The 20,870-nt window shown below is 57.9% G+C and overlaps 6 protein-coding genes across 6 annotated transcripts; 5 read left to right on the top strand and 1 right to left on the bottom strand.

Annotated features, from left to right (window-relative positions):
- Positions 1–6,260: 6,260 nt before the first annotated feature.
- Positions 6,261–8,615, top strand: BKCO1_600052 (pre-mrna splicing factor clf1 protein; the record flags this gene model as incomplete). Its single annotated transcript, XM_020277922.1, has 1 exon — positions 6,261–8,615. One exon carries the CDS (start codon positions 6,261–6,263, stop codon positions 8,613–8,615), a length of 2,355 nt encoding a protein of 784 aa, XP_020133892.1.
- Positions 8,616–10,824: 2,209 nt separating this feature from the next.
- BKCO1_600053 (adp-ribosylation factor protein) lies at positions 10,825–12,886 on the bottom strand (the record flags this gene model as incomplete). Its single annotated transcript, XM_020277923.1, has 3 exons — positions 10,825–11,235; positions 11,316–12,485; positions 12,560–12,886. 3 exons carry the CDS (start codon positions 12,884–12,886, stop codon positions 10,825–10,827), a joined length of 1,908 nt encoding a protein of 635 aa, XP_020133891.1.
- Positions 12,887–13,214: 328 nt separating this feature from the next.
- BKCO1_600054 (gnat family) lies at positions 13,215–13,838 on the top strand (the record flags this gene model as incomplete). Its single annotated transcript, XM_020277924.1, has 1 exon — positions 13,215–13,838. One exon carries the CDS (start codon positions 13,215–13,217, stop codon positions 13,836–13,838), a length of 624 nt encoding a protein of 207 aa, XP_020133890.1.
- A 308-nt stretch (positions 13,839–14,146) lies between these two features.
- BKCO1_600055 (60s ribosomal protein l10a) lies at positions 14,147–15,099 on the top strand (the record flags this gene model as incomplete). The annotated part of the gene is made up of 5 exons (XM_020277925.1): positions 14,147–14,173; positions 14,260–14,353; positions 14,404–14,479; positions 14,588–14,781; positions 14,837–15,099. 5 exons carry the CDS (start codon positions 14,147–14,149, stop codon positions 15,097–15,099), a joined length of 654 nt encoding a protein of 217 aa, XP_020133889.1.
- A 1,163-nt stretch (positions 15,100–16,262) lies between these two features.
- BKCO1_600056 (drug resistance protein) lies at positions 16,263–18,255 on the top strand (the record flags this gene model as incomplete). Its single annotated transcript, XM_020277926.1, has 5 exons — positions 16,263–16,297; positions 16,356–16,527; positions 16,578–16,718; positions 16,771–17,721; positions 17,830–18,255. 5 exons carry the CDS (start codon positions 16,263–16,265, stop codon positions 18,253–18,255), a joined length of 1,725 nt encoding a protein of 574 aa, XP_020133888.1.
- A 408-nt stretch (positions 18,256–18,663) lies between these two features.
- BKCO1_600057 (dihydroxy-acid dehydratase) lies at positions 18,664–20,727 on the top strand (the record flags this gene model as incomplete). The annotated part of the gene is made up of 2 exons (XM_020277927.1): positions 18,664–19,329; positions 19,513–20,727. The coding sequence occupies 2 exons, from the start codon at positions 18,664–18,666 to the stop codon at positions 20,725–20,727; spliced, it is 1,881 nt and encodes a 626-aa protein (XP_020133887.1).
- Positions 20,728–20,870: the final 143 nt, after the last annotated feature.

The raw sequence follows: 20,870 nt of genomic DNA on the forward strand, positions 1-20,870 counted from the left end.
CGGCCAAATTTTACGTGCTTCATATGGGATTCTTCAGGATAACGTCGATGCCTTGAGCTCCAGGCCGGATATTGGGCTGCGCCGACGTAGCACATCGACCACGTCTATTGAAACCGGGCCTGCTCCAAGCCCACTATTTTCTGTTCCCCAGGGAACCTGGATACTTGCGGGTCTTCAGGAAACTCTGCTAGTGCGCCTCAATTTCTTCCTTGAATGAGATTTCGGGAGATTTCACTGAACCCGCTCGATGGAAGGTTTTTTTCTTTTTTTTTTTTGGCTCGGCTTTCACGGGTGAAGACTGCACTCTTTGCGCATGATTATTGGAGACGTGCATGCAGGGGCATCGCAGCGGACCGCAGATGGCAGGAGGGGCACTGATGTCTATCGAAGCTGTGTCGTACATACATGTTGCCAGTATGCGGTATTCACTTATCTCTAGGCATGTGGCTCTCAAACGTAGCACGGCATGCACATGTCATGTACAATGGAGCAGAGTCTTTTCTCGTTGGATCATCGTCTACCTCGAACCATCAGAAATCCAGTCGAGCTTCCGGCCTTGCTCGGGCTGCATTATCTTCAGGAAGCCGGACGATTCATCCTATACGAGTAACATGTCGTATCAGCGTGCTATATCGACCATCGTCGATACTCATGAAATAAACGTGGAATCTGAGTCGCCCATGATGGTTGTTGCACAATAAAGCTGTCAACATGTTTGTTCACGGCGAATGTTTGCTCCTGAGCACCAGGGACTCCGGGGAGGCTCTAAAACGACATGAAAACGACTTCGGTGCAAGGGGGTCACCACAAATAGCTCTCTTGTGGCTGATAATATCAGGCAGAGATTTGTCAAACAGCTCCTTGTTCCCGCTGGTGAAAGAGTTTACTACGGGGCTCAGCGAGCAGGACTTGTCCGATTTGTGAATTACACCTCTCTCGGATAGCCTCAACGGAGACACTTCTGGGCCGTCTGGGAACCTCGCTTGGAATACAATGTCGCGTATTTCCCCCCGCACCTTGTTCCTCGAGCGGACGGGGAGAAACGTCTTTTGCAAGTAATGGGTAGACCAGGGATCTTCAACTTCATAGCGTACACGCTGAATGTCCGTCTGGTGAGCTTCAGACGTCTAAATCAAGTTCCGCACACAAAGGGCTGTTCAAGAGATCTTGGATATCCGAGTATCCATATTTTTTGTGCGGCAATGCAGGATATGCGGCGGGTGGTGACATTCTCCTTGACGAGGGCCTAATTAGAGTTCGGCAAGTCAGCGAGAAACTGTATTGGTCGGTAACGCCGTTCTGGAGCCGAGATGACTATGACAGAGCTTACACCGAGATCCGATAGCCGTCCAGACTGCATGAGAATGCTCAACGGCTCGACAAAACCTTGGTGACGACACGAACCGTGACTTCCACCGCCTCGAAGCAAAAGGGATTATTCGATTTATACTGACATCCTGTCTCGTTGGATGGCAAGATCTCTGTCTTCTACAAGCTCAGCCTCGGACGCACATATCCAGGTCGACGCCTTCCATGCTGCTGCGGATCCGGTCCGAGAGGAACGAGTTCGGTTGCGGCCTTTCCGTTTCAGCCGCAAATGCACGATAAAGCCTCTTTTTTTGCGCGCGCCACCATTGAACATAGCAAAAACCACAACAAGCCACGCCCACCCAGTACTACTACTGTGAGCCGGGATGTTGGTTGAGGAGGCAACCGAGAGAGAGAGAGAAGTGAACAGGGGGAAGAAAACCCACCAAACGAAAAAAAGGGGTTCACCACAGCTCGAAACGACCTAGAGCCCGCCACCACACCCACCACATCCACATCTCCTTCGGCAAACCCGAACCGATCTCCCTCCCGCCACCGCCACAGCGCACCGATCTCCGTGTCGCCACCAGCCAAGGCTGTCGATGAAGAGGGAGAGAACGGAAAAAAAAAAGGTAAAGAGCAACAACGACAAGATGATTCGCATATAGCATTTGCAACTCGGTGGGGACGACGGCCGAGCGGTCACAACTTCTGGCCCTCTCTGCTATGCTGACTATACATCCACCAACCAATATCAACCAACCCTTCCACCTGACCATGACCGCATCGACCGCCACAACCACGTTAAAATGCACAGATCCTCTCCACAAGGCCAAAAAAAAAAAGGTTACCTTCCAATGCGCAAGTTTCCCCCTCCCTCCAACCGTGAATACCACCACACTCCATGCGCACATCATGCCGTGGACGGAGCTCGGCACTATCTCCCTCCCACCCTATTCCTTGTCACTCGAGCCCCTCCCGCCCCTCCCGCCCCCCGCCCCTTGCCGTTATCTGCCTGGAGAAAAGGGAGAAAGTATTTGGCGACTGTGCTTTTTTTTTTCTTCCTCTCTTTAAGCGTTAAAATTGGAAAGCCACGTAGTAGTAGCTGGTGTTGGACATCTTCAGCCTATCGCATGACGCCAAGGCCATGTTGCCAAGGCACCGCGGACGGTCGGTCCGCTCATTATCTTTTTTTTAGGGGAAGAATCATTTCCGAAGGGTGTGCTGTGCCGCAATAAGATGCCAGGAACGCAACGTGGTCTGTGGTTTCTTATGAAGGAGATCATATTCGTCTTACCTTGCCCTCTGTGCACACCGCAATCGCGAGATGGTCAGGCGGGTTGAGCTTGATTTCCCAGGTCCGTGGATATGACGACTTGAGAGTCGCTTCACCTTGCCTTCTACTGGTCTGAACCTGGAGGTTCCGAGGTCGTTCGTTGTTGTATGTGGTGACTCCACAAAACGGTCCATTCCGGGTTCACGATATTTCAATATATTTCGTGACACTGATGGTTGCGATTCCGGCTAAAAAGAGCCGGTGTGCACAAGTGCATCCAAAGGTCACTGCGCCATAGTGAGCGGGCTCAGGATAGATTGACAGAGGTGTCACCGGCGAGGAGTAAGTGTTCCTCTCCGCATGTTGCCGGTGTCTGGACTGTGTACGTTGTGACGAGGCTTTGTTGAACTTTTCTATGGGCTATGGATGCAGCTTGGTTTTACACTTTATACTCGACGGAGCCTGCGTCAGATCTGAGTCTCTGATAGGAGATTAGAGTAAGATAAGCTAATCGCAACGAAACCATTTCTGTGGGAAGCTTCTCCGCAGTGGTGCATACTTGGACTCCAAAGCTTGAGTTTCTTTGAATCATCTAAACCATCACCTATCTGGTCTTTGCGATTGTACCGCCCGTGAATTACCAAGGAATCAGTAGTCACAGAACCTGGACCGGCGAGACTGGGTTATGACGTACTGTCGACCATATCAGAGCTCAGCCTGTCCAATCCGGCAATCGATATCGATGTGCAGACTCGATCGAATTTGCTGGACAGTGCAGGTTTCTGTCCACGGGATGTTAGCGATTCACGTGATGCTCAAGAGCACTACTCTTTGATGGTCCCTGGCGGGTAAGCTTTGGCGGGCCAACACCCTGTGGAGCCCCGGAAGTGGCGGACTAGTGCAAGCCAAGAGAACTCAGGGAGCGTGGGGGACCGGAAAAGGATTTCGAGGAGTGGAGAGCTGGTTACTAGACAAGGAAAACCTTACCTCTAGCCTACCCTGTGGCGCCGCTTGAGAAAGCTTCTAAAGCAGCTGAAAGAGGAAATGATAGTCCCGACGCGCATGGTGAAGCGTCACCCACGGACATGTACTCATTCATCGTCGATTGTGTCGATGGCGACGCAGACGCACCATGCAGCATCAACGCCGTCATGGTCAGTCCGAAGAGCAGGTGTTCTTGCGTCACTCGCAGCGTTAGTGCTTCTAAATTGAATGCTGCTATCGGGGATCGTCTTCTAGCGGAGAGGTGCATTCCTGACTGGCACGCATTGAGCCCAGGGGACCTGCGCAATTTCGAGCCAAGCATCGCGATATCCTCGGACAATCCTGATCTGCAAATTACGTCCTTCTGGAAACAAAGATGGTCGCCTCATAGGCAGCACGGGACGCGGACCACGAGGCAACGGGGTCCCTGGGAGCGGTCCTGGCCCAGCCAATAAGCGGAGTCATCTCTCCAGGTGCCCGGGTGGCGGAAGACCATGGGGGTTGATTTAGGAGCTGGTAACGTTTCCCTGCGAAATGAGAGCACGTGCAGAAATAGCCGGACCCCAAAAGCGCCAAAAACTGGGGAAGCAATTTCTGAACTTGTTGGCAGAGGCCAATCTGTGCCGCCATCGGGCAGGCGGCAGGGCGGAGCGTGGGAAAGTGAGCGGGTGAGGCTGGTTGGCCAGGTACCGGGCGTGGTAAATTGGACGAGAGTCGATCGGAATTTGGCCCCTCGAGCATCTGCGCAGCGTGCCAATGCTGGTCGTGCTGATGTCATTGGCACGAACAAAGGATGGCGAGGCATTATTATTATTTCTGGAAGGCTGCGAGGGCGAGGCAGCGGGGTGGACCCTGGAACAGTGGTGGTGGACAGGGAGATTGAACTGCGTGTCATGGCGGAGACGCGCTAGGAATGAGAGGCATGCCAGATCGCAGCCAGCTCTGACCAGCTCTCTCTTTCACCGGGCGTGACCAGCGGGGACCAGCCAGTCGGACGGCTGCGAGGGCGGGTGGAGGTGACGAGCTTGGTGTCTCGGCAGGCCGCGCGCTTCGAAGGCGATGTGACGGCGGCGGGCGGCGGTTGCACACCGGCGATCGGCGCGGATGGGCAGCGCTCCGGGCTTGGGGCGCCGCGGGCGACGGCGTGGCCGTCTGGCGGGCGCGCAAGCAGCGGTGCGAGATAGCAGGCGTGGTATAGGCGTTTCTTATGCTGGAGAGGCGGCGGCTTGGTGGTGGTGCTGTGGTGTCTGGCGGGCAGGCGAATCACGGCGGGCAGGCGTGGCCCACTCGGCACAGATCCGCGAGCCGTGCCTGCCAAGCAGGGCGGGCTTGTTTCAGGCGCCGCGCTAGCCTGTGCAGGCGCCCCTGAGGCCCGGAAGCGACGATGCAGCTGCAGCAGCGGCGGCCGTAGGAGGCCGTAGCGACGGCCGTCTTTTTCGTCATCGGCAGAGCCGGCGCATGAACTGTACCCGGCCATCAGACGCGAGCCCGCCGTCGACGAGACGGGCGCGCGAGCCCGCGGGTACGCTTCCCAATGCGCCGTCGCGCGCCGCCCGCCGCGGCGATCTGGACGGCGCCCGCGCCGGGAATGGGAAATTGCAACCTCGCCGCCGCGCTGTGTCGCTGCCGCCGCGCTGCTGCGCGGTACTGGCTCTGGCACGGCGCAGCGACGCCCATTCACGGCTGCGCATGAGCACCTCCAGCCGGTAGTTTCAAAGCGCACCGCGCAGTGGGGCGTGTTGTCTGCACCCTGGGCGCGCCCGAAGGCGCCGTGCGCTCAGGCCGGCCGCTGCCCTTCGCCCTCACCTCTGAAGACCACACGTCCCCTGTCTCTTACGAGCGTGCGCGCGTGCGTGCGTGCGTGCGTGCGTGCGTGCGGCCTGTCCCCAGCTTGCGCACCGCACTGTCACGCCGCCCGGGCGGCGCATCGCACGATATCTGCCTGCCAGACGCGAGCCGCCTGCGCGCTGCCTCCTCGCCGCGCTTCTCTCCCGCTCCCGACGACCGACCCGTCGACGACGCAGTCAAGCCCCAAACTCACACTCTTTCTCTCCAACGCGAGCCGTGTAGCTCCCCCACGCTCTTTGACAGAGTCCGCATCCCGCGCAGGCTTGCCCGTGTTTCGTTCTCTAACACCCCGCCCGAGCCGACCCAGCGTTCCCTACCTGCACCCCCCGGCGCCTTTCTGGTCCCATTCCGTCCGAACCGCTACCCGACTGTCTCACCCCAGGCTGGCCTCTTGCTCGCGCCCCGTCGCTATACACAACCCCCTCGTGCTACCGGCCTGCCGTCGTGCCGACCCTCCCCTTACCGCCGCCTGTGGACGGGATCCAAACGCAAACGGTACCCAGCAAACGCGCGACGTTTCCAACTGATCCCAGTTTCGCCGGGACTGCCGAGGAACCAGGTTGTGGATCAGGTGTGTACTGTGTGTGAGGCTGGCTCTTCGTTGTCGTTGGGAGGAAAAGGAACCGCGCGCTCCAGTCGCTGCCCATCCCGCCGGAAGGACCCTCTCTATCACCAGTCTGGACCGCCGCACCATGGTTGCGCAAGTCGCATACTAGGGATTCTCTCGCGCCTTGGACGTCTCGAGTATCTCACCGCGCCGCTCTCTTCTCACCCACCAATCACCTCAAGCTCCGCTACCACATTCATTCATTGCTTATAACCTAACACTCGCTCTGTTGTTACCATGACGACGCCCAAGCCTGATAAGGCTCTCCAAAACCATTGCTCCGTCGTTCACGAGAACACCCTCTACGCCTACTCGCCGGATGCCTTCCAATCCATATCTCTGGAGGAGGACGCCGAATGGAAGACGCTGAAGTATAATGTCTCGGCCACGGGCGCACAGTGTGTATACGGCGGAGGCGCCCTGTACGTTGTTGGAGGGACCGTTGATGCCAGCGAGAACTACCCAGGCCTCATGAAGTACGACTTCGCCGCCAAGAACTGGGAATGGCTCACACCCACCGACACCATCCTAGCCAACAGAGTGAACCACGGCGCTGCCTACCTGGAAGCCTCGTCCCAGATCCTCGTCTATGCCGGTACCACGGCGACCGGAGACACGGGAACATCGTCCGGAACGTACACCATCAACACGGCCGAACCCTACAGCATTCAGTCTTACCCTTCTGGAGGCGCACCCAATGTCAATTCTCCCATCTTGCTCCCTTGGGACGACAGCCACGCGCTTATGCTCGGAGGTGGTGCAGCACAGACTCAAATCTTCAAGTTCAGTGTCGAAAACGGCTGGGAAAACCTCAACGTACAGCTTCCCACGGCTATCGCTGACCAGACCACTACCAAATGCACTTTGGTCGATGGTGATGACGGCAGCAAGGTGCTCGAACAGTACAACCTTGGTGCCTCCCCCAACGAGGTCACGAGGCTTGCTCTGCTGGGGGCTGACGGAGCCGAGGTGCAAACCGGACAGGCCGTTGGCGCAAAGCGGAAGAGGGATCTATCTCTGAGCGATTGGCCTTCATACAACAGCTCTCTTGCGCCCGACACTGTCCGTTCTGGCGCTTCTATTGCCCAGGACTCCAAAGGTCGGGCGATTATCAGCGGCGGCAACGATGACGATCCTATCGCTATCTTTGACGAGCGGGAGAACACCTGGATGAATTCGACCGAATTGTTCTACGGCAGCCAGGAGCCTACCAAGATCCACTCAAGCTCTTCTTCGTCCCATTCTTCATCTCACTCTTCGGCAACATCGTCCTCGCTCGCTGCTGCATCCTCCACCGTCGCGTCCGCCATTGCTTCTGCAACTGCTTCTGGGATTTCCTCTGCAGCGGGATCCGCAACCTCAGCCGCATCGTCGTCCAGCTCAGACGGCGATCACAAACAGCGCATGATGACTGTGTTGGGAGCCACCCTCGGAACCATCTTTGGACTCGCAGCCATCCTTGTCATCATTCTGCTCATTCTCCGCTGCAGGAAGAAGCAGCAGAAGGGTGGCGGCGGAGAGAAGGGCGGAGAGAAGGATCGACTTAGCTTTGCGGACAGGGGCGTCAGCCAATTTGGCGCGTACCCACCACCACCACCAGCGGCACCACCTTACATGCAGGACAACAACGCATCTCAAACGTCCTTGGCCATCATCTCTGGCAAGTTTGGCAACGGCGCAAAGGGGCCGAAAACGCACACCCGTGGCTTGCCAAGCGACGCCAGCACGGCTGGTCTAGTGACGAAAAAGACTCCGTTTGGCTACAGCGAATCACACGAAATGTCGCCCATTGGAGCTGCGCCTCCGTACAGCGTCGCGAACCCCATGGTCGAGCCTCCGCCTGCGGCTATTGCCGACGAGAAGCCAGATCGGAGCCGGAGCTCAGGATGGAGTCGCTATTTCGCTAACAACGAGGCTACCAACCTGGCCAACGAGCCTTACGATCGGTCGTCTCGACTTAGCGACTTGAGTCAGTCAGAGTACGACACCAATTCGCGCTACCTGAGCCAGCCTCCCAAGTTCAGCAACCCCCACTCGGTGCTGCCGCCTCTGGACGTCAGCTTCGCCAACCACCAGTTCGATGGTAACAAGGTCAGCCAGATCATGACTGGAAGCCCAACCATCGGCAACTCCCGCGAGGATCTGTCTAGTCGCGGCATGGGTGTGGGTACGCCCATGCGTGCCGAGCTGGCACGTGCGGGCAGTGTCAGCACAATCTCCAGCTTCGAGTCGAAGAGAATGTCTCAGGCAGAAGGGCAACAAACCTGGACGCCCATTGAAGGCAGCGGGTGGAACAACAGGGCACCCAGCAGTCTCTACCCCGACAGTCGGCCACAGAGTGAAGTGCCGTTCAACGACGGTACCAGCTCCTACTATCCCGCCGATGGTACGAGCTCGTACTATCCTAGGGACGGTACCAACTCGTTGTATCCGCCCAGCTTGCATCCTGACACTGCCAAGATGCCTTCGCCTGCCGCTGGCCGTGAGAGCACACTGACGGTTTTCCCGAGGGGAGTTCCATCCACGGTCCCCACAGACGAAGACAGACAGAAAGCCATCGGCGCCCAAGACATGAGTTGGTTGAAGTTCTAAACACACCAAACAAAAACAAAAACATAAAACCATACTACTCATCGCGCTGTCCATCTCTTCCCTCCTCTTGTCGCAACAGCCGGACCATTCCACCCCGGCTCAGAGGCTGAGATTCGGACGCAACAGCCCAGCCGGCGGCGCCCACACCGACCAGCGGGCGTTCCTTCTCGTTCACTTCTTTTCATGTCGCCTAGCGCAGCATCTCAATACCCAACTGCCACTGTTGTGGAAGCAGCAGCAGCCGAAGCACGAGCAGCAGCTATGCATTTCTTGTCGATATTTGGGCCTTGCCGCCATTTCCTATTTCCGTCTCGCGTTTCGTACTTTGATAGCTGTCTCAGAGGTGCCATGTGTTTGTCTTGATGGCGCCTCGCAGTCGTTACAGATACCCTCCACTGTTCTTGCGCCTGTTGTCATGTTCGTGATTTTCTTCACGAGCCAGCTTGCGAAAAAACCACAGCACCGACGAGTATGTAGCAATTGCACGCCAACCATCTGAAGGGCTACACTACGTCGGCTATTGCTCCGTGGACATTGTTGTTGTCGTTTTGGATTTTGTTCTGAGAGCGTTCTGAAGAGGGGAGCCGAGGGGCCTTGAGGAGGAGCGACAGAGGGGGAGGAGGGAGTTTTCTTGACTGTTCGTCTTCTTTCTCACGCAGAACGGAGGGAGCTAGGAAGCGAGGAATGAAGATGGAGGAAAGTGGGAACGGTGACAATGTTGACATGAATCTCTATCACCACGTTGTCGTCGTCATTTAACAACCACGCGCACGCCAAGTAGCTAATTGTCTAATTCTCCTGGTCTTTTTTTTTTCCAAGCGTTATATCATCCAAAAATCCCACTTTTTCGTTCATACCATCATCATGGCCAACGACTTTGGCTCTTTCATTGTTCCAGTGGGGAGGAGTTGGGGATCAGGCGTTCGATCTGGGAAGCTACGATCGATATGCCGAGTCATTGAGCGTCTTGTAGAGAAGACGTGACAAGCAAACTTTCTTTTCCCCATCTTCCAAGCAAACCGTCGAATAGCAGTGACGTACCCACCACTCGTGGCTAGTCAGCCACAGGTTTCAAATGACGTGTCGCAGAAAGATGGTCAGTATTCTTCCGCCCCGTCCGCCGCGTCCGCCATGACCGCCGCCGTTTGATTTTCCACCTTTCACGACGACTTCCATGTCTCCACAGCTCTCCGACGACGAGGCGGGCAACGGAGAAGGGGAACGGTAGAATCGGGCAAGTCATGATGGTCTGCGTCTCGCAGCCGGGTGATTGGACGGGGATGCATCCGCGCCGCCTGCTCGCAGCGTCTCGGCCGCCAGCGTCGCGTGTTGATTGGACCCCTGGGGGGCCGATGGAGCTGGAAAGGGAGCCTCCACGTAACCGCTTCGCACATCTTCGAACGCAGCGGACGGCGACCCGACATTTTCTCCGTCCGCTCGCCGCGAGGGACGGCTGTGGGACGGAAGAATTGTGGATTGCGGTTGCCCTGCTCTTTTGCGGTCCTGTTTGCTCGCGGGTCCCACGTCCCGCGCCGTCGGGTGCGCTCGTTCGTGTATGCGTGTCTATCGGGTGGGATTTTCGCCCTGCCCGCGTGCGCCCCTCCCGAGCTCGTGTTTTAAGGTCCCGGTTGGTCTGACCGCCCGCCCTTCCCGAAGCTCGGTTAGGCCATGATACATACGCGCGTATAGAGGTACGGTAGTACATGTTTGAGCAAACTTCGGCTGCTGTGCGGGAGCTCTCCTGCCTCGTTTGGTTTTTCCGCCTGTCGCCTTCCTTCCTTTTTCGTTGTTCTTCCACGGACCATGTGATGCGGAACCCGCCGACGTCTCTTGGCTGTTGCTATGAGAATGACAATAATGAATGCTACCCACTCTTTCTTCCTCTCATATCGTGAAACAAGGCTACGCTTTAATCATTGGCTTCGTGTCAACCCAAATGCTACTATGCTAGGCTATGCCATGGCTGTCATGAGAGCAAGAACCGCTGTCGAACAAAGTGCGTAAAAGCGGTTCCGCATATTAATCAAGAGGACGGTGACCCAGAAACCCGGAACCATCTGTCCGGTGTTTGAGAAGGCCAATGTGCAGATTACCGACCTCATCCATCATCCCTTTTTTATCTTTCGTGTCGTGTCATCATGAGTCGTGAGCCAAAACGCCACCAAAATCCCACCTACCATCGCGTCCCATAAGCGACGACATCTCTCCATCAAAGCGCCTTCATCTCCTCCTCGGACCCTATCCCGCTCCCCCCTCCTTCCCCGCCACCCCCACCATTCGCGCCATTCCCCCTGCTCGCCTTTGCGTGCTTCCTCCTACCCCACCACGCCCGCGTGAAATCCATGACGGCGCGAGTGAAGCTGCGATACAGCATCTTGCCTTCCATGGTGCCCGACACGACGCTGAACATGAAGATGCAGACGATGCTGACGCCGACCACGATGCCGAACCAGGTCCAGAACTGGGCGACGGTGAACTCCGTGTTGGCGAACTGGCAGGAGAAGTAGGCCGCCATGATGGAGACGGGCATGAAGAGGAGCGTCGCCTTGGAGAGCAGCAGCGTCACCCGCGTCAGCCGCTCGACCGAGAGCGACTCTTTGATGGCGATAAGGTTGAAGTTCTATTTTTATTTTCATTTTCATTTTGTGCGTGAGTTGGAAGTTTCGATGAGAACGGGGCAGAAAGTGTGGGGAGACGAACCATCATGACTAGGCTTTCTTTCTGGCTGAGGCACTCCTCAATCTCGCTGATTGCATACAGCCTGGTCCGGTACTTCAGCCGCTTGAACCTCGCTCTCGCAGCCGAGCTCAGGGCCACACCCAGCATGCTCACATCCTCGCCTATCTGGTGCACATTGCTGCTGGCGCAGTAGGATCCGTCATCAACCATGCTGTCGTCGTTCATGGGCGAGAGGATGTGCGAGTTCTTCAGGCTGGCCAGGGTACTCTCCTGCTTCTCGAGCACGCGGTCGATGATGACCTCGTAGCTCTGGTACATGCGCTTCAGCACCGACAGCTGACGACCGATGCGGTGCAGGTGCTCGACATGCACCAGCTCTGCCTTCTGCATCATGTCGGCGCGCAGCCGGTCCAGCGCGGCGGCATACTTGTGCTCGCGCCGCGCCACCAGGCTGTACGTCGAGTACCAATCATCGAATAAGTTGTAGAAAAGGAGGCCTGGCGCATCGCTCGGCCGGTGGGCGCGTTCTTCCTCGCTGTCGCCGATACGGCGCCGGATGGGCAGCACGGCAATGGCGGCGACACGGCTAATATCAAAGCATTTGGAAAGGTTGCGGAAGACGTTGAGGAGGTTGCGGCGGATTGAGTACAGCGTGGCAAGCTCCTCGTGGTCGTAGAAGCCGTGCTTTTGAGGGTAGGGATCTTCGTGGATGTTGATGACAGTCTTGTCTTCGCACAGCACCAGCCAATTCCATACACGTTTTCCTTCGGGAAGATCGCCACGTTCCGGATCTATGGGCTTTGGCTCGAGGGGTTTTGATGCGTCTTTGCTTCCGGTCGTGCTGTGCAGGGTGTTGTAGCCCAAGCTCACGTAGCGGCGTCCTTCGTCAACAGTGGACCAATGCCATACTTCATCGACAAGGCGGTAGTGACTGATCATTTCGGACAGGTCTTCATCAAAGGTACCATCGGATATGTGGGAGCGCGAATGGCCTTCCGGGTCGGTTCCCGAGGTAAAGCTGTTGGCGGCGCTGTGTGGCGAATTCCGAGAGCGCTGCACCGGATGACGGAACTTGCGTTCCCACAGGGACGAGCTGTGCTTTGAATCCGGATGTCTAGAGGCATTGGGGAAAGGATCTGATTTCATGATACCAAAGAGGCGGGGCGAGAAGTCGTATTGTTTGGCAAGGGTCTGGACAGCACGTGAGCTGCGAGGGGACACGAGGGGACACGAGGGGACACGAGGCGAGCTTGGAGGGAACTCACCTTGATGGCGTCTTTCTGCCGGTAAGGCATCCAGATGTTGATCCATCTGCCATAAAGGGCCGAGGGCCGGGGCTTGCTCACCAGCGCCTTCAAGGCATCGTCGCTGAGATCGAAAGCACACCAGGCACCGTCATCGCCGAAGTCGACGAAGAAGTTGCGGCTCGTGGGCAGCAGGACCTGGGCTTGAAGGCGCTGGAAATCGGTCGGATCGTCCAGGTCTCTGATCTTGTGCAAGAGCTCTTCGTTGTCGAGGCTGCGGTAGAAGGCTGGCACATGGCGCTGGGGAGCAACGCCCGGGAGTTGCAGGTGGTTGCAGTTCTCGGCCATGCTCACAACGCCAAGCGGGGAGAGTGTGGAGGTGCAGCACGGAAAGCACGCAAGTTAGTTTTAACGGGTGTTGCGACAGGCAGTAGCTTGAAGCGGCAGCCTTGTGACGGTGCAGACATGCGCCGGGGTCACGCCTCAGCCGCGGTCACACGCAGCGCGTCGCGTAATCAGCCTCCATCAAACCTGCCCCTCCACACAATCCCACAACCCAACCACACTCGCTGCTGAGGCTTTGTTTACATTTACGTCAGACCCGTCATCCGCTTGTCCGCGCCTGCGCCTTCGGTCGTGGTCTCCAGCAGCTGTCCAGGCAAGGTGTCGGTACCCGATGGCTCTCACCGCCGTCGTTGTAGCTACGCTGCCCAAGCGCTACTTTGACAAGCCCGCTTGGGACCATCTCGTCAGCCGCCAGAAAAACTTCCGGCTTTTCTCTCTTAGCTCGGCTCCAGAAGCCTTTGGCTCGACTTACGAACGGGAGCTGGACGTCACCTGGGACACTTGGGAGAGCCGTCTCACCAATCCGCAAGCCACAACCTTCGTCGCCGTCTCGCGCGATCCAGGCACCGCTCAGAATCCTGTCGAGTTTCCCCAGCTCCTGCAGCATGATTGGCTCGGGCAGCTTGTGCTGTTCAGGATGTACCAGGAGGACCGGGCAAAGCTGTCAGCGAACGCCTCCCCATGGACGGCTTTGAGAGACGACGAGGTGCATTATCACTTCAACGCCATGTTCGTCATGCCAGCCGCGCGCGGTCAAGGAATAGCTCGAAAGCTCATCGAACATGCAATCGCTGGCAGCACGCCGAGCGGCGCCGTGCGCGCCAAGTACACTGTCATCGTGTGGGCAAAAACGAACCCGCAAAACGCGCCTTCGAGAAATGCGGGTTCAAGGTCGTTGGAGAGGGCGTATTCGAAAGCGGATCCGGTGGACGGCGCCGGCAAGAATCCGCTCTGATGCTGGAGTACGAGCGGCATTGACGAGTGCAAGGACCGCAAGGACTGCAAGTCGCGTGGTTCCGTCGACAACCGTGATGCTTTGCAGTGATGGTAGAGTGAGTGATGGAAGATGGAATGAGCACGAGATGGCGGCATCCCGGTATCCGAGCTAGCCCGGATTCGGTAAGCGCTCGCTTACTGTGGGCGCCCACACTCGGGCGGGCGACTTCAGTGCGCGCGGCGAACTTTTCCGCCTCCAACCACGACACCTGCGCCTAGTCCTCACCAAAAGACCCCCACAGGTTTCTTGGAAGACGGTCATTCATCATGTCTAAGATCACCGTCGCCGGCGTGGTAAGCAGCCTCGTTCCCGCTCAGCGCTACGCCATTCCCTGAGCCAGCGCAACGCAACGAACCGCAATTACTGAGACTACTCGCAGCGCACCAACGTGCAGCAGCTCCTTGAGTACTCCAACGAGACCAAGAAGAGGAACTTCCTGGAGACCGTCGAGCTCCAGATTGGTCTCAAGAACTGTACGTCCCTGTCCATCACGCTCCAGAAGCCATGGGCTAACCCGCCACAGATGACCCCCAGCGTGACAAGCGTTTCTCGGGCACCGTCAAGCTCCCCAAGGTCCCGCGCCCCAACATGGCCATCTGGTACGACTTCCCTCGCGACGATCTCGAAGCGACAATACTCAATGTGCTACGGCCATGCGGGGACAACGTGGAGAGAAAAGAAAAAGAGCAGCGCTGACTGTGGATTAGCATTCTCGGTGACCAGCACGATATCGATCGTGCCAAGCACGGTGGTGTTGACGCCATGAGCGCCGACGACCTGAAGAAGCTCAACAAGAACAAGAAGCTGATCAAGAAGCTCGCTCGCAAGTACGATGCTTTCATCGCTTCCGACACCTTGATCAAGCAGATTCCCCGTCTCCTAGGTCCCGGTCTCTCCAAGGGTAAGACAGGTCGAACTCGGCAGAAGGCAAGGACATGGGCTGACACAGTGCACAGCCGGCAAGTTCCCCACGCCCGTCTCGCACGCTGAGAACCTGGGTGACAAGATCACCGAGGTCAAGTCCACCATCAAGTTCCAGCTGAAGAAGGTGCTCTGCATGGGTGTCGCTGTCGGCAACGTCGATATGACCGAGGATGAGCTGATTGGCAACATCATGCTTGCCATCAACTACCTCGTCTCCCTGCTGAAGAAGGGCTGGCAGAACGTTGGTAGCCTTACCATCAAGGCTACCATGTCTCCTCCCAAGCGCCTCTACTAGAGTACTGCATTGGCAGAGTGTGCAATCCGTTGGGCTTTGCGTAGCGTAGTCGACACGATGACTGCGTACTTCATACCAGACAGACAATGGATATGTGCGCGATGATCAAATTTCCATGTGTTTCGTGAAGTTATGCACCGATGATTTTGCTGCTTCCGCGTGTCGACAGGTATTTTGACGGCACGTGAAGTCATAGCATGGCCAAGCCACTATTGCGCGCGGTACCTACAATCAAACGAAGTCGAGCAGATTGCGGCATCGTGATCAAGCAAGTTGCAAAGTCGGGCTTCAGCCTGCAGGCCATGTCATGCAGGGCGGGTGGAACCGAAAAAAGATGCGACTGCAAGAAGCGTCGCATGAAAAACTCTTCATTTCGAGTTCAGCGATGTAGCGGCCATCCCACAACCACGGTCTAGTGAACAGACATAACGCGATTGGTAGGAAAGACGGACGCGTCGCTCAACGAGGCCGGGAACGGAACGAAAGTCACAGAGAAAGGACTGACACTCAGCAAGTCGCCGTAGCGAAGCCTCGATAGGTAAATTTTTTACCTGACTGATGATGTCGGGGAGAAGAGGGTTCCAGGGAATGCGAGCCTTTTGTAGGAGAAATTATTTCGGCGCTAGTCGTGCTTGGTAAGCGGGCGCCCCGGCGCTGTGCCGCCGTTGTTCCGCCGCTCTCGACGGGCCCGACTCATGGACGCTGCCACGCTGCCACTGCCTGCCTCGCCAAACACCACCACCACCGACAGCTGCGTCCAAAACGTGCCCATGCGCTAATCTGACGTGCCTAGGTGACTGCAGAAAGCACACGGCTGCGCGCTGCCGAGTTTCCGACGGCGGATTCCGCGGACGCCGAGACGCGGGAGCGTCTCGCCTTGGGCTCGCTGTCGCCTTCCTTCTGCTCTGCACACGCGCCCTTGGATGACGACCGATACGCTAAGCGGGGTACCAGTCATCCCGCCAGGTCGTCATGTTACTGACTTCGCTCTGTACACCGCCCCCGCTGGGTCTAGCGGTCGTCATTCTGCGTCCCACTCGTTACGTGATTTTTAATCTTCTGCTTCATGTACAAACAACTTCTTTCCAATAATACAACCCGCTGATCTGCTTGTCCTCGCTATCTTTCCCAATCGTGGTGTTGACCTGGCCCTGGTGACGGATATGGCTGCTACAAGTGTCCAGCCTGGCACTCCCACGTAGGTTGCGCCATCACCAACACATCCTTCCCTTGTTCATTACTGACATGTGAGAAAGGCTTCTAGCGTCCGAGTCAAATGCCGCCCACGATACAACGCCCTCCGCCCTTGAGGGCGAATCCGACAAGGCTCGTCTGGATCGCTTGGGCAGACAAAGGCCGGAGAAGCTACCTTCCCTTTGGTCAGAGATCGGATTCGTCTACTCGGTAGTCATGTCACAGGCCCTCACGGTCGGTAGCACTCCGACAACGTCTGCCGCTCAGCTGCTGATATGCCTCAGGAATACTTTGTGTCTGGCTTCGACGTGATCCTACCTACGGTTGTAGAAGAGCTGAATATTCCCTCCACCTCCAAAACCTGGCCCGCCAACGCCTTTTCACTCGTCGTTGCTTGCTTCCTGCTTACATTCGGCCGCCTGGGCGTAAGTCCTCTCCTCTCCGACCTTTTGAAGGGTGCTGACGCATTACTGCAAGGACATGTATGGTGGCTACCCCGTCTATATATGTGGTATCGTCTGGTTCACCATCTGGTCGTTCATAGCTGGCTGGTCCCAGAACGAGCTCATGATGGACTTCTGCCGCGCCTTGGGTGGGCTAGGTCCCGCTGCGTACCTCCCCACTGGCCTCATGCTCCTCGGAAGCTGTTACCGCCCTGGACCGCGGAAGAACCTGGTCTTTGCCATCTACGGCGCAATGGCCCCGCTAGGCTTCTACCTTGGAATATTCTTCGCCGGAATCGCCGCTCAGTTGACCACATGGCGATGGTACTTCTTCGTAGGAACCATCATCTCCCTCAGCACCGGTGTCGTCGCCTACTTCGCTATTCCGTCTGACAGAGAGGAGCGTAAGGGTATGGGTGTGAAAATGGATTGGTGGGGGGCCGTCTTGATATCCGTCGGCCTCGTCCTTGTCGTATACGCCATCACCGATAGCTCCAACGCTCCTCACGGCTGGGGTACCCCACGGATCTACGCTCTCCTCATCGTCGGCGTGCTGCTCCTGGCCGTGGCCGTCTACATTGAAGGCTGGGTCGCAGAGCAGCCGCTCCTTCCATTCGACATCTTCCATGTCAAGTACATGAAGCCGCTCTGCATCGCACTGCTCTTCTCGTACGGAAGTCTGGGCGTCTTCCTGCTTTACACCACGTTCTACATGACCAATATCATGGGAGGCGAACCGCTCCAACTCGTAGCTTGGTTCACGCCCATGGCCCTCGGAGGATGCATCATCTCGACCGTCGGCGGGCTGGTCCTCCATCGGATCCCAGGCACCGGCATCATCATCCTAGCCGGCCTCGCCTGGATCATTTCCCCCCTGCTTTTCGCAATCGCACCCGTGGGCGCCAACTACTGGGCCTACACGTTCCCCAGCATGATCTGCGCAACCATCGCCATCGATCTCACATTCACCGTGACCAACGTTTTCGTAAGTTTGCTCTTCCCCCCCTCTCTTACTTTTTCCATGAAAGCCATTTCCCCCCTACGGCAGCAACACGACGACTAACGACGAACAACACTTCACACGTAACTGCAGTTCACCACCAGCCTCCCCCTGAAGCGCCAAGGCCTCGCCGGCGCCCTCATCAACACGCTCGTCCAGCTCAGCATCGCCATCTTCCTCGGCTTCGCGGACGTGGCGGCGGCGAACACGGAGCACCTGGGGCTGGCCCGGAGCTACAAGGCCGTCTTCTGGTTCGAGGTCGGCATGGCGGCCGTCGCGCTGGTGCTGATGGTCGGTTTCGTCAAGCTCGAGGCGGCGTCGAGCGACTTGACAGCTGACGAGAAGGCGGCGCTGCAGATGGCGGCGGAAGCTGAAGCTGAAGCGGAGGCGGAGGCGGAGGCGGAGGTGGAGGTGGAGGTGGAGCTAGAGGTAGAGGAGGAGGCAAGAGGAGGTGGTGGCGGAGAAGCCGGGGAAAAGACGCGGGAGTATCCGCCGCGTGAGGGACGGGAGCAGAAGTAGTGTCTTGGTATGTCACTGATGAAGGAGCGCAAGCAATGTCTTTGTATGTCATCGATAAGGATAACCGGCGCTCATCCACTCACGGGTAACGCGATATAATACCGCCCCACTCTAGATGCGGGGTGGGTGAGGCATGCCGGCGGAAAAGCTGAGCGGAAAAAGGATCTACTTAAGCAATCCCTGCCCCGCAATCGCGCCATACCTTGGCTCTTTGTGAATTGAATCGGCCCCGGGCCGCGTGCCTTCAGCAAGTTACACGTTTCCCACCACCAAAGAAGAAGAAAACGGAGAAAGCTCAACCGCCAATTCCAAAAGAAAGAGAAGGGAGAGGAGAAAAGAAAAAAAGAAACACCACAAGCAGACAACAACAACAACAACATCATCATCATCATCATCATCATCATCATCATGTCCAACCCGTCCGAACCACCCCACTCGAAGGAGGACCACGACTACCACGCAGACTACGACCTCTCCCGGCCCCTCGCCACCGCCTCCGCCCGCGGCCTCCGCCAAGGCCTCACCAGCTACGGCGACGCGCACTTCTCGCTCTTCCTCCGCAAAGCCTTCATCAAAGCCGCGGGGCTCTCCTCCTCGGCCCTCGCCCGCCCCATCATCGGCATCGCCACCACGGCGTCGGGCTTCAACCCGTGCCACGCCAACTCGCCCGCGCTCGTCGACGCGCTGCGGCGCGGGGTGCTGCTGGCGGGCGGGCTGCCGGTCGAGTTCCCGACGATCTCGCTGCACGAGTCGTTCGCGGGCCCCTCGTCGTCCATGTTCCTGCGCAACCTGATGAGCGTGGATACCGAGGAGATGGTGCGCGCGCAGCCGGTCGACGCCGTGGTGCTCGTGGGCGGCTGCGACAAGACGGTGCCGGCGCAGCTGATGGGGGCCGTGGCGGCCGGGGAAGTGTGCCCCGCGCTGCCGCTCGTGACGGGGCCGATGATGCCCGGCAGCTATCGCGGGGTGAGGGTGGGGGCGTGCACGGATTGTAGGGGGAGTTGGGCGAGGTTTAGGGCCGGGGAGATGGACGTGGAGGATATCGAGGGGGTGAATGACGAGTTGGCTCCGACGGTTTGTTGCACTTCACTTTTCTTTTTGCTGCCTCTTTTTTCTTGGGAGGGGACTACAGAGGGGGCATAGGATGAGAGGAGAAGGAGACGAACGGACTGGGGAAGAAGCTTTGAAGTTCTGATGTTTTGGAAAGAAAAGCAGAGCCAGCACACTTAAAACTGACACCACCGTCCCCAATCTCAGTCCGGAACCTGCGGCGTCATGGGCACCGCCAGCACCATGGCCTGCATCACCGCGGCCCTGGGCCTCATTCCCCTCCGCGCCGGCGCCACCGCGCCCGCCGTCTCCGCCGCCCGCCTGCGCGTCGCCGAAGAGACGGGAAAAAACGCCGTCCACGCCGCCACCCACCAAGACCGCGCCTCGCTCCTCCCCACCGCCCTCCTCACGCGCGAGTCGTTCCTCAACGCCATCACCGTGCTGCAGGCCGTCGGCGGCTCCACCAACGCCGTCGTCCACCTCCTCGCCATCATCAACCGGCACCCGCACCTCGCGGGCACCATCACCCTCGCCGACTTCGACGCCGTCGGCCGCGCGACGCCGCTGCTCGTCGACCTCAAGCCGTCGGGCAGCGGGTACATGACCGACTTCCACGACGCGGGCGGCATGCCCGCGCTGCTGACCCAGCTGCGGCCGCTGCTGCATCTCGACGCGCGGACCATTACGGGCCGCACGCTCGGCGAGGCGCTCGACGCGTGCAACTTCCGCCCCTTCGAAGCATCGTATCGGATCGTGCGCCCGCTATCCGACCCGCTATACCCGGCCTCCTCGCTCGTCGTCCTGACGGGCAACCTCGCGCCGCGGGGCGCCGTCATGAAGGCGTCGGCGTCAAAGGACCGCCGGCTGCTGCAGCACTCGGGCCCCGCGTGCGTGTTTCGCGACGCCGAGGACCTGGCCGAGAGGCTGGACGACCCGGAGTTGCGCGTCACGCGCGACTCGGTGCTCGTGCTGCAGAACATTGGGCCGAGGGGCCACCCGGGTATGCCGGAGGCGGGGATGTTGCCCATTCCGCGGAAACTGGCGAGGGAGGGGGTCGAGGATATGGTGCGTGTGAGTGATGGGCGTATGTCTGGGACTGCGGGTGGGACGGTTGTGCTGCACGTTAGTCCCGAGGCGAAGGAGGTGGAGAGCGTGTTGGGTATTGTGAGGGATGAGGATGTCATCAGGGTGGATCTTGAGGGGAGGAGGCTGGATGTGTTGCTGAGTGAGGAGGAGATCAGGGCTAGGATCGAGGAGAGGAAGGTGGTGGAGAGAAGGCTGGCGGAAGCTGAAGAGGTGGATGCGGTGGCTGCGGGGAAGCCGAGGCGGGTGAGGAGGGGATATAGGGCGCTGTATGATAAGTGCGTGAATCAGGCAGATGAGGGTGCGGACTTTGACTTTCTGACTGCGAGGGGGATATGATATGAACGAACAGGTAATGATGGGATTGCTTTTGAAAAACGTGTAGCCAAATGATAGATTTTACGTACAATAGATGTGAACATAGGAGTGAAGGACGGAACAAACAAGCGAACAGAGATGGGAGCGGTCCAGAGGAGGTAGTG

The sequence above is a fragment of the Diplodia corticola genome (genome assembly GCF_001883845.1).
Source record: "Diplodia corticola strain CBS 112549 chromosome Unknown scaffold6, whole genome shotgun sequence".
Lineage (NCBI taxonomy): Eukaryota > Fungi > Ascomycota > Dothideomycetes > Botryosphaeriales > Botryosphaeriaceae > Diplodia > Diplodia corticola.